Below are 12398 nucleotides of genomic sequence, written 5' to 3'. Positions count from 1 at the left end.
CAAATGTAGAACAGAGAAGCTTCTTATAACACACAAATTCCAGATGTCTGTTCTTCCAAGACATTATTTTACTGTAAGTAGCGTGAAGTAATCGTGCTAAGTCAGTTATTCTTCATTTCAGTTCGGGATGTTACTTACTAATACCTCCTCAGCTACTTTGCAGGGAGAAGAAAATGCAGTCACCAGAAGCGTAACATAGATCTGCAGTTTGTCATTTATTTTAATAGGGGGTGGTGTTTTATACAAGATCTAAATACTTGCCAAGGTTTGTTACTTCAGTTCAAGTTGCCATATTTCTAATTTTGACTGTTGCTGCTGTTGATATCTTCAGCAGATATGTAGACTCAACTCCCAAGCCAGTTACTGAGCAATCAAAAATGAAAATTCCAGTTGTTACTGAGCATAATGAGACTTCTACTATCTAGTCTTCTCAGCTATGGCTTACATACAGATCCATGAACTATAATTTTGCAATCTTGAAGTTAAGATTCAAAATCCACATCAAGCCTAGCCTACCCACGTTCATAGCTTTGCTAATTCCAGAATATGTGATATTTGAATGCCTTACTATAAAAAATAGGGTTTAAATGATTGTTCATTGAGACTTTACATGAAAAATAAATGTTTTTTCTTGGTGTCTACCAAACATGATTTCCAGTATAGTGGTATAGGTACAGTATCTGACATTATAGAAGAAATGACAAGAAACTTAAGCAGTAAGAATTAGAAATGCTAATTAACTATTGTAAGAGTTTCTGCATGTCACAGTGAGTCTTGTAGTAATTAAAATGTCTTGAAGGCGGAGAAAAGTCTTTCCACTTGAACAAGTAAAAATTCAAGTCTGTACTGCCCACATCTAGAATCAAATGGTAAGTAATCAGTTGGGACCTCATTATTTTCCAGTACTGTTGTGGCAGGGTTGTGAATCCATGGTATATCGTATAGTCCTCTTGGTATCATGAGTGTGCCATGTGGTGTATTGTATAAATAATCTGCAAAATTACAAAAATACTGTTAGTACCACTATAGAAAGTTTACAGGAAAGGTAATCAACTAGGAAGGATGTAAAATCCTATTTGCCTCATACTGTGCCTGTTTCTGTGAATGGACTGTATATGAAACTAAAAACATAAACAACTTTATGTTAGGCATTAATCCAGTTTGCATCAGAAGAGCAAATAAAAATTAATAAATGCATGTGCTTTGGCTTGTGAATCCTTCAGGTAGCACAAAATTCAAAAAAGTAAAAATTGAAAGCTACCAGTTAGCAGCTATTCATAGTAGTGAATATTGACGTTTTTATCTATGGAATTTTACTGAAGTTTTAAAGGCTATATTCTGACATTAGCCATTGTATTTGTTACTGGCTAGTCCCATTTACTACAAGTAAAGTTACATATACACACACACACACATATATATATATATTTATATAAACATGGTTTATTTAAAAGTATCAGCAAGGTAAGCTTACTTCTAAATGCCTTTTTCACAAGGTTTTAAAATTTATATTAACCTGTGCCAATAAATGTAGCTAACAAGTTATCAAACAGAATATTTCCTTTTTTCATTGTTATTTCCAGTGAAATACATATACATGATATATTTGTCACATTTCTTTTCACTCTGGGTCTTTACTAATCAATTCTAAGGAAGATGTGGCCTTCAGTGTCGGAGGTATAATATCTCTTCCAAGCAAGAATATAATTGATAATGACTGTGCAGACAGATACTGGCTTATTACTTCTTTCAATGGTGCAGATGAGGACCTGCAGCTTCCAACAGGAAGTCTGTAAATATCAGGTTATCTTAACTTAAAGCAAGCATTTGGAAATGTTGGTATATATTACTACTTTGCTTCATAATATTGCTAACAGTTCCCCAGTTCCTTTTCTGTCAAACACTTCTTCAAGGAGGGTAAGCAATACTCTGGCCTACCACATCTGCTTGCTTTTTTCCTGTCATCCTTATTTACCATGTGTGCACTTGTATTTTTCTCTAGTACTTCAAATATTTTTCCTTTTTTTCTATGGCAGATCCTGTCACTTTCCTGCTCTCACTTCTTCACCCACCCCATTCACAGAACGGTATGTCCTAGTCCTTCGAACATTTATATCGTCATCAATTTCTTGATACAGCTCTGCATCTGTACTGTGGCTTCAACTAAGACAAACAGGTCTGGCCCCAGCAATTCAAGGAAATGCTGCTGTCATGTGTAGTGACACCTGCCTGAAGCCTGGGTTGTATGATTTGGAGTCAGAGCTTCAGGGATGTTTACTGATACGGTTGTGAAAACTTGATTGCTTGGTTTCAGCGTTTCTGATGTTGTTTGACTCACAACTCTTTGAAATAATAAAAATTGAGGTGGCAGAGTGACAACCAACTTGAGCCTTGTGATATCTGAAGACTTCTTAGTGTAGTGAATGGTGTTACATGCAGCGTGCCAGATGTGACATGCCTCTATCCATTATGATCCTTTTGTATTCCAGCTGGTAGCTGCATTTTGCACCTTGGTTTGATTGACTTTAGCTGAAATACAGGATGCTATAAAACTTGTTGCTATTGTTTTTCCAGATCCACTCTCTGTCTTTGTTTGTATGGTCTCTTTTACAAGAAATACATAATCTTTGGCCTGAGCAAAGTACTTTGCCATAAGGTAACAACAAGAGAAGAGGATTAGAAAATGCATAGGTTGAATTCCATTCATTATATTGTCTCACTTTTCTTGTTCAGCAGCGGGTTTATTTGTTTAATCTGCTTTTTCCTCTTTTTCTGAATTGCCTTGGGAACAAATAATAGGATATTGAATTATGAGGTTTCTTTTCACTATTTCCAGTGGTTGTCAAATCAGACCTTACTCATCTTGAGCTTTTAGCCTCTTCCCTGACAACCTCAAGATCTGCAAGTCTGGTGGGGTTAGCAACTGAAACTAGAATTTAGAATTAAAACATTTTTGTCTTTGTGTTTTCTTTTAAAGTAAACATTCTACTTAATTTCTCTGCATATCCTGGGTTTTGATGAGAAGGCTTGTATACCTAAGGTAGACTTCTGACTAAAGAGATATTTAAATAGAAACCCTATCTATTTAGATATATTTTAGAAAGAATATTAGAATTTATTTACTGGATAACTGAGTCTATAGCCCTGGGTCTATAGATTGTAAAATGTATGTATTAAAAAAAAAAACAAAACGCTGATTCCATTTAAATACTTATCTTGGCCATATGTTTAATGCCTGATCTCAAATTTCTGGTCCAGCTACTTGCTTTTAATTGAGAATTAATTTTTGTGTATGATAAGTAATAACTTTTTGCTGCACCTGTTTGTTACAACAGCCTAAAACAAAGGCATAAGAGGGGAAGGTCTGCAAACTTGAATTGAAAATTCAGTTCTGAGAAGACAAATAATGAGCATTTACCTATTCTAATGCTTGTCTTGGATCTCTCATAAAATATTCAAATGTCAAGTCACTATCATTTGTCCATCATGGCTTTATTAAGCACAGGAAATTTCAAAACTCTTAGCCTGTTATTTCATTAGTAGGGAGTGTTGGGACTTTACTCAAAAGCTGAATTTTTTTAAATGAACATTCCAATACCTCTTACTACACAGTACTTACATTTAACTTCTATACTGGATAATACTGAGAGATTCAGCAAGAGGGTCACACCTTGTGGTACCACTGTATAAAGAAAGGCCTTCCCCCAGCAAGTGGTCCAAAAAAATATCTCTTTGGTCTGTTTTCTTTGTTGTTAAATGCACAGCATATTGTGGCAACAGTGGTTTTTATGTCATGAAAAGGAATACTCTAGAATTGTGAGAAAACTTGATACAATATTACAGATATTACAAGTCAGACCACAAGGTTATTTTGAGAACTTGAGAAAACCCATATTTTGTATCTTACTTAAAAAAGAAGAGTGTAACCACTGCCAGAATTTAAAACTACAGTAGGGGGTTAGTATGCAAGCACTTCCAGGTACATTGTAATTGTTACTTGACACTACTGATAGTTACTTCCACATGGTTTGTAAAAATCTGTTTTGCTAAAAGCTGCAAGAGCAGAGCGTGCAAAATAGAATGTGGAAAATAAGAACAAATCTTAAGAAAATCACACTTTCAGGACTCACCCAAGCTGACAAATGCAGGAGCATATAGACTCGCAGGTGGTACTGAGTAACAGATCTGATGTCTGAGGATGTGCGTGTTTGTTCAGACTCTCCAATACCTCCCGGCAGGGCTGGGCGAAACACGGGAATGTCTCTATGGAAACCAGTGAAGTTGCACTGGGGTTAGAGATTAGTCAGTATACCCACACTAGTGCTGACCTCACCCCACTGAAACTAACTGGGTAATACAAGAGGAAGGGGAATGTTACATGTCGGCAGTTGCTGATCTTTCTTCACAGTGGCTTTAAAAAGTAGCTTTATCAGAATCGGACACTGTACTGGGAGGATTGCTTTAAACAGTATTCCCCAAGCATATGTAAGGAAGATATTAAAATCTTGATTTAAAAGATACATTAAAAAAATCCTCAGGTATGTGTGATTGATAGTTATTGTAAAGCACAACTATTTCTAGAACAATAATATTCCTTTAATTTCTAAACTAAAAGGATTTAAGAAAAAGTACTGCTACAGGAGTTAAATGTCTCTAACAAGAAAAAAGCCGCTATGAAAAACAGTGTTATTCCTTCCACCTTTCCTGCCCCGAGTTATCAAAGTATTTAGTTTGCCTTGCTTCTACCAGGAGTATCTTGATGGGAGAAGGGTTCATGAGGAAAAACAGTCTTCCCTTTTCCTTCCTTACAGCCACTTTAATTTTTAGTCGGAATCTGCGAGTGGCTTCCTCATTGGGAGGCATTCACTTTGGCAGGCTTCACAGTCTGCCATAGCTGTGGTAGACTCTTCTTTTTCAGGTGGGCATATGGGGCTGCCTAAGAGAGGAATGCATGTTGGGTAAGAGTAGTGTCTGACAGGACTGCATGCCCAAAGCCTAAGAGGAGAAACAGAAACATACCCCAGTGTTCTTACTGAGCATTTATAATTTAGCTTAAATTCTGATCTGAAAAAAAGTCAGTTGTACACACATAGTGTCAAGTCTCCATGCCAGATCTTCATCAGTGAAGATCTTGTCTGATTACCTACTGACTACTTATCAGATTGCCAGTCAAATCAGGAGAACACTACAACCCTTAGAAACTGAAAAGTGTCTGTGACTTTTTTACCCCTTAGCATTGTTATGATATTGGGTGGGTATAGTCATTCATCCTTGATAATATTGCAGAAGGCTTCTGGATTGTTGTTGTTTGTTTGTTTGTTTTTTAGATTTTGTCCTCAGTGTAGCAATTGTATATCTTAGAATAACAGAAATATCTAGCACTTTCCAAAGAAATGAAACCAAATACAAAGTGGTCTATCATATGAGCCAAACAGCAAATAGGATTATGAAGTATTTTCAGACCATAAGTGGAGATCATTAGCATACGATATGCAACAAAGAGAATTGCTGTTTTAATCTGTGGTTGGTAGGAAATGCTGCAGCTAATCCTAGGAAAGGAAGAGAAGAGCAGGCGTCTGTGAATCTATAAATTTAAGAGATGAGAGCTATGTTTCAAGCTATTACAGAGAGACTTGCAATAGACAGATAAGCTTTGAAAATTCAGCAGCCACAGTCTGTTCTAATGCAAAACCTGGCAAAACACTTGTTTCTATGGCAGCGTATTAGGATCTTATTTCCCTTTATCAGTGGAGGTCTGCAACAGGATGGGGTTGGAAGTAATTCCTCTACCAGAATACTGATCTTAGAAATCTGACTGGCTTTGTCTGTTTTTCATCAGCACAGCTTCTAATTCTCTGTTGTTTGCAAGCATGGACATGTTTTTATTTTAATATCCACAGTGCTATGTGTAGTGGAAACAGGAGTTACTCTGCTCTGTAAATTGACCTGCTCGTAAGATCACAGTTTTCATTGTGTTGTACTACTAACAGGGGAAGAGTGAGTAGGAATAACATGTGATAACTTCTCATTGTTCCTACTTTTATCTTAGGTGTTGGTCAGTGACAGAGAATCCTATTAAATTACTTCTATACATAAGCTTCTGGTATGCATTGAATTTCTCCAGCCCATTACAGAGATTCCTGGGTAATGAACCCAATAATTTTATCATTACTAAATTCTGTTTACAGAGATAACTTAAAACACTTCTTGTACAACATCAGCATACTGTCTTTCACTTAATGAAAGTGTAAAACAACTGATGTCAGTGAATGGATTGGTTTAGTCAACAGAAAGGTTAAAGATAAATAATTAACAGTGTAACTGGCTGTTCCAGAACACGGCTACAAAGCTGATGGCTGTAAAAGAACATTAAAAATTTCTGTCACTGAATAGTGTGCAGGTCAGCAAGGGGGCAACCAAAGAAATTGATCATAAGCATCAGACTTTTAACTATGGATTTTAGGAAACTGTATGAAAGAAGCCTTTGGCGCTCATAGATTGCCACACTGGACTTACTTTGTTGTCCTACCACAGCCTTTTGTCTTGCTGCTCCCTGTAGGTAGTGGGATCTTGCTCCCATCAAGTGTTCAGAGAAGTCAATAGTGAATGAACTCTGGGATCATATACAGAAGGACAATCAAGGAAAAGGTTTTCTACCAGCTTAATAGTTTGTGTAAGTTACTGAAGAGATGTGAATGTGTATATCACTCTGGTGATGTTTAGTGCATCTCTGACAGATGGGCAGGCTAACATGATGCCAGCAAAGAAGAGGTAGTAGCCAAGAGGTTCTGTGTCCATATCGGTGTGGAGCTAACTTGAGTATGAGCACCTTAGTCTCAAGGGCCGCTCAGACTAATTAACTGTGCTTCCAGGTAAATGAATTTTCTTTCTTCATACTTGGTCAGATATTTCTGTAATGCAGAGGCTGGGTAAAAAAGTTGCAGTGAATAAATGCACTGCTGAAATTATACTACTTGCTCCAGTGATTAGTAATTCCTGACATTCAGCATACACCACATTGGACTCTGCTTAATAGCTCTAAATCTTCACAACAGTAGGGCTCTGGACAGATGGAACTAAGGACATTACATCTAGTTGTAGTTGCCTTAACAACGAAATTTGTAATCACCTCAAAGAATGAAATCAGGTTTGTGTGGCATGACCTATTTTATGTAACACCATCTTGACAGGCATTAATTATGTTCTCATCCATTAATTCTTTATTGCTCAAATCCTGTATCAACTTTCTGTTATTTTACCTGATTTATCAGCGATAGATGTCAGGCTAGCTGGTTGAGAGTTACCTGGGTCAACATTCTCTCTTTAAATATTGGCATAGTATTAGCCCTTTTCTTAATGTTTTGAAATTTCCTCAGTATTCCAAGACTTGTTGAAATTAGCATTAGCTAGCTAATGATGTTGATTTAAAAATATTTATTCCTTATACAATTTATTTAATAATTTTTGTTGCAAATGTTTATGTTGGTTGTTCAGCCACTACATTTTCAAATGTACTTGGTGAAGACGTTGCACTTACTCTGCATCAACAGCTTGTCTTCATCTAGTAATGTCCCTTGACATTACTGCTGGCCTCTGTCTTGACAGAAGTTTATTTCCTAGTCTCCAGCTTCCCATGCGAGTTTTCTACATTTTCTTTTTTCTAACAGTGATTGTTGGTTTTTTTCCTTTTTTTCATTGCTATAGTTTTTATTGTTGCATTCTCTTTCTCATCCTCACTATGACAGACTTTCAAGCATTGTTATAATTCTTTTTTCTTTGCTATTGATGTTTGTAGACATTTCCCTAAATCTTGTTAAAGCAAATTTTTAATCCTTTTTTACCCTAATCTGAATTCCTCCCTGCCCCCCTCCCTGCCCTGCTACGCCCATTTTTCTCAAATCAGAGAAATTAGCACTTTGAAGCAGCAAAGGATATATGCCTTCATACTCTGATCTGTCCTCTGCCTATGTTCTTACAGTGTATGTTGAGGACACTTTAAACCTGGATGTGGGGGTCTTCCTGTCAGGACCAGTGTATACACATATAGCTCCAACTGCCTAAAGCTGTGCTTGTAAATCACTATGAAATCTTTAGCGAAAAGAATCAGCTGTACCTACTTCAGCTGTGCATGCAAGGGTCACGTGATATTCTTGCTTTAGGAATGCTATTTTTTATTATTATTTTGAGCATTTTTTGTCCTCTCCAGGATTTAGTTGTATGAGTTGTTTCCTTTTCCTTTCAGATCATTGTCTCCTTTGAAATACTCTAAAGATTTTCCAAGAATGAACATTCTTTTCTGTGATTAAAGTTTTAAACCACCAAATCCATCCATTTATATGTAATGTGTATGCGTATATATAATGTGTGTGTATATATATACACAGTATCTACATATAGGTGTGTGTATGTGTATACTCATATAGCCTGTATGTTTAACTGCATTTAAAATATGTCAGAAAAATACAGAGTTAAATAACATACTGGAGTAGTAGCAAAATAAGTGTTATACTTCTGTTGCTAAGTGTAGGTGGACAGATGTTACTGAGAGAACAATTAATACTCTGCTCATGTCCTTAAGCCAGAAAGAGCTATATTTAATTCCTGAGAAGTTATATGGTAGAAATTAACCCAGAATTAAAAACTCCATGAAAACAGAAAGCATTTGGCTAGTCCTAATAGAACAAGAACTCTACCATGTTATCCAAAAAAAACCTTGGAGAATTAGTCCAGGACATAAAGCTGTGTGCAGCAGTCCAAAACCACAGGAAAAGGAGACAATATTACTCAGGAACTGGCTAAACACCAATCGGGACTGACTGGATCTCTCCTCCAACAGCCCAAAGTAACCATGTTTACCAGCTCAAACTCAACTTTATTATATTTCTTATGGCTATGTAAATCAAGAATGTGGTTGACCTGCACAAGACATAGATCAGATTAAAGTCCAAATGGCATTTAGGTGATTAACTGAAAGGGTAGGTGTGAAAAGAGCAGCGGTGAATAAGCATAGTGAGAAGGCTGGCTGGACACTGATGAAGTAGTAGAGGACAGTGGCTTTGTTGACCCTTTCTTACTTTTGTTCCTCCCAGGTGTTCCACAAAGCCCTAAATGCAAGTGGTTTTTCCCCCCCATCTGTGGACATCTCCGTTTCACTGGTGGTGGTGCAATATTTTGCTTCTCATTGTGCTACAAGGAGTAATTTCTTAAAAGTTTTTCAATTAGTCTTTCAGAGTGTGTTGCTTGTTACTTCAATATTTGCTCAGTATGTTCAACGCCAGATAATTTCTCAGTGTGTTTTATTTGAGTAGATAAGTCAGGCTGTACCTAACCATACTGTAGAGCAATTGCTTTGATTTGAGATATGTCACTTTATGTGTATAGCACTGCATCTCTCAGTTGTGCCTGCCTGGTAATAAGCAAACAGAGTGAACCAGACTTCATTAAACTTTTGCAAAACATAGGTGTGGAATTCATCGTATGTGATTCAGGATGACTCCATTTCCATGTGTATTGGGTCTGGCTGAGATGGAGTTAGTTCTCCCCACAGCAGGCCCTCCTAGTGCTGTGCTCTGTATTGGTAGCCAGAGAGGTGTTGATAACACACCAGTGTTTTGGCTGCTGCTGCACAGTGCTCGCACAGCATCAAGGCTGTCTCTCCAACATTTCCCCCTCCCTCACCGGCAGGGGTGGGGTTAAACCACGACACCGTGCTAGCCTTCCTATCATGATGTTCCTGTCCTATGTAGCGATTAAATTCATCAATAATAACTTTTTTAACGCAGTGGTTAGTTTAAAAGCCTGAGGAGAGAATGACTGTTAAAATAATTAGATTTCCAGCTCCAGTTTCCAGGTTAGGATCTTATGGACACATTTGTTCCTATCACATTTGCTTTGTGGTTCAGTATGAATTTTCAATAGATGACTTTGCGATAAGAAAGCAGCAATTCAGATGCAATTATATAAGCAGTAAGATTAGGCTGGAGAGTATAAAGCGCACACAGAGCTTGCGCTGGGTCACTGCTTCTCCCAGCTCAAGGCAGAATCAGGTTCCTGTAATAGGGAAGAATTCAGCTGACAAGAGGTTGGTCTTTCCAGACTTGCATTGTTGCAGCTACAGGGTAAACCAGACTGTGTAATGAATGACTTTTGCTATGGGAAGCTGACAGCTGGAAGAGACTAGAGGGTGATGTCCATATGTTTGTAGACACTGTCATTTGAAGTTTGTAGTTCAGAGGCTACAGAGTAGACCCTGGAATTGTCTCGAAACTAATCAAAGCTTTGTTCTCAGGATCCCCTAGCAGGTCTGAGAAATGAGGTCAGCGCAACAGACAGATAAAGTGGGAATTCATTGATTTGAACTCTTTGCTGATGTTCTTTATTGTAATTTGCTTGCATCTGTTAATTCTTGGCAGTATTCCCATTTCATCATGCCTCTAAGCCAACTGGAAAGTAAAAAATACAGTGTTATGCCTGATATGCACAGCTGTTTCTTTTTCTCTCTTAAACATTTTATAAGATGCTTTCTTGAGAAAATTATTTTTAAACCAGTGAGATTATTCTAGCATCTCTGGTTAATTCTAGAGCTCATGTTCTCTCACATATGTCACATTTTCAAATCCTTTAGCTCCTGTTATTTTTCTGTGTCAGCATTTCATCACTCATTAGTGAAAAGTTCCATGTAATATGCTTTAGTGGGGAAAAAATGAATTTGTTTTATGTTGTTAATGGCCTGTTTACCCTTCTTTTCTGTTTAGTGGTTAGTACTATTTCAATTAAAGGTCTAAGATTGTAAAGAAGTTGTCAGGCTGTAGCTAAAAAAGTTAAGATTACGTCTAGTCTGTGACTATCATAACTGTTCTTGTCAAATTCTGAGAAAAGGGCTGGAAGGTATATCTAATTTTACTTAGGGTTTGCTTTCTTTGTTTTTCCCCCATCTAGCATGAGTCCCTTCTTTGTGATGTCTCTCCTCTTTGGCCTGGCTTTCGGTCAAACAGCATCACTTTGTGCTCCTTCTGAGTATACAATCCATGTGGAGAAAAGGGAATGTGCCTACTGCCTGGCCATCAACACCACCATCTGCGCTGGATTTTGCATGACTCGGGTACAAGACGTTACTCTCTTTTAGGCAGTTGTTTCTATAATGGCCATCACTGCAAAACAAGTGCCTGTTCTCACTGGAAAATTGTGTGTAAATGATCCAATTGTAATAGTGTTTGTCACATACAGAAAAATCACACTATCATCATGTTTTCAAGTTAGCTTTTTGCAAATGTATGGATGAGAAATGCCAAGCCTTCAGAACTACAGAGTTTATAATAACATCAGTGGCATAGCACAGAATTGGCTGCTGCTGTCACTGCAGAGCCTCTGTAGTCAGTTTCTGAGGTCAGGATGGGACAGGTGAGAAGCAGATTATATTTAGTCACTCTTATTTAATGTAAACAACTTGGGTAACATCTACTCCCACTACTGTTAAGACAGCTAGCTGTGGAGAATATCTCACAAGTAGGCATGCCAAACATTATGCTTGAGCTTCGCTGTTGAACACAGCATTTTAAGTTCCACCTTGGTCAGCAGGTAGCCAATATGCATTACAAAGCACTGTTAGGGCTGTGAGCCAAGCAGATCAGTTAAAACCATATAAGCAAGGTGAACATCTCTACGGCTGTAGAGAGCCCCAGTCACATGCAGATTCAAAATTACAGATCTGAACAGAAGTACGCTGAAAATATCAGAGCTAGTCTAAGCGTAAAGAGTTTTGCTTTCTACACATTTGAGAAAACATCAGAGGAGGTCTTCTGACACTCATGTATGCTTCAGTGAAACAATGCATTTCTTTTTTCTTTGTAGGACAGCAATGGCAAGAAGCTGCTACTCAAAAGTGCTCTGTCCCAGAATGTGTGCACATACAAAGAGATGTTGTATCAAACAGCACTGATTCCGGGCTGTCCTCATCACACCATCCCTTACTATTCCTACCCTGTGGCTGTGAGCTGCAAGTGTGGTAAATGTAACACCGATTATAGTGACTGTGTTCACGAGAAGGTTAGGACAAACTATTGCACTAAACCACAGAAGCTTTGTAACATGTAAGCTTCCAACAGAATGTGGTCGAAATGTACCTCTCTGCTCACAACTAAACATAAATAAAAGTGCATTTCATAACAGGTTTGCAAGTTGGTGTGCACAAAGTTTTATTCTAAAGATGTATCACTAGTTACTTCAATTAACTGGATATTCTGTGACATGCACAAAGCAGAATCATAGGACCGCAGGTTGGTATTTAGAACCCACCTGTAATTTACTTTGGGGAAGAAGGAGAAATGACTATGTGTATATATAAGCCTTTCCTCATAAATCTGAGGTATTTTGTGAAAAGATACTCAGAGACAAAACAT

The 12398-nt window shown here is 37.6% G+C and overlaps 1 protein-coding gene across 2 annotated transcripts; it reads left to right on the top strand.

Annotated features, from left to right (window-relative positions):
- The first annotated feature begins 1685 nt into the window (after positions 1–1685).
- TSHB (thyroid stimulating hormone subunit beta) lies at positions 1686–12140 on the top strand. 2 transcript variants are annotated; one of them, XM_075055179.1, is made up of 3 exons: positions 1686–2087; positions 10939–11101; positions 11851–12140. In XM_075055179.1, the coding sequence occupies exons 1-3, from the start codon at positions 1834–1836 to the stop codon at positions 12091–12093; spliced, it is 660 nt and encodes a 219-aa protein (XP_074911280.1). In that variant the 5' UTR covers positions 1686–1833; the 3' UTR covers positions 12094–12140. The 2 variants fall into 2 exon arrangements, with proteins under 2 accessions (XP_074911280.1, XP_074911281.1); XM_075055180.1 differs by lacking the exon at positions 1686–2087 and adding an exon at positions 10011–10081.
- Positions 12141–12398: the final 258 nt, after the last annotated feature.

Source organism: Buteo buteo, chromosome 23, assembly GCF_964188355.1.
Source record: "Buteo buteo chromosome 23, bButBut1.hap1.1, whole genome shotgun sequence".
Taxonomy (NCBI): Eukaryota; Metazoa; Chordata; class Aves; order Accipitriformes; family Accipitridae; genus Buteo; species Buteo buteo.
Note: the sequence above shows the minus strand (reverse complement) of the source record. Positions and strands in the feature narration are given on the sequence as shown.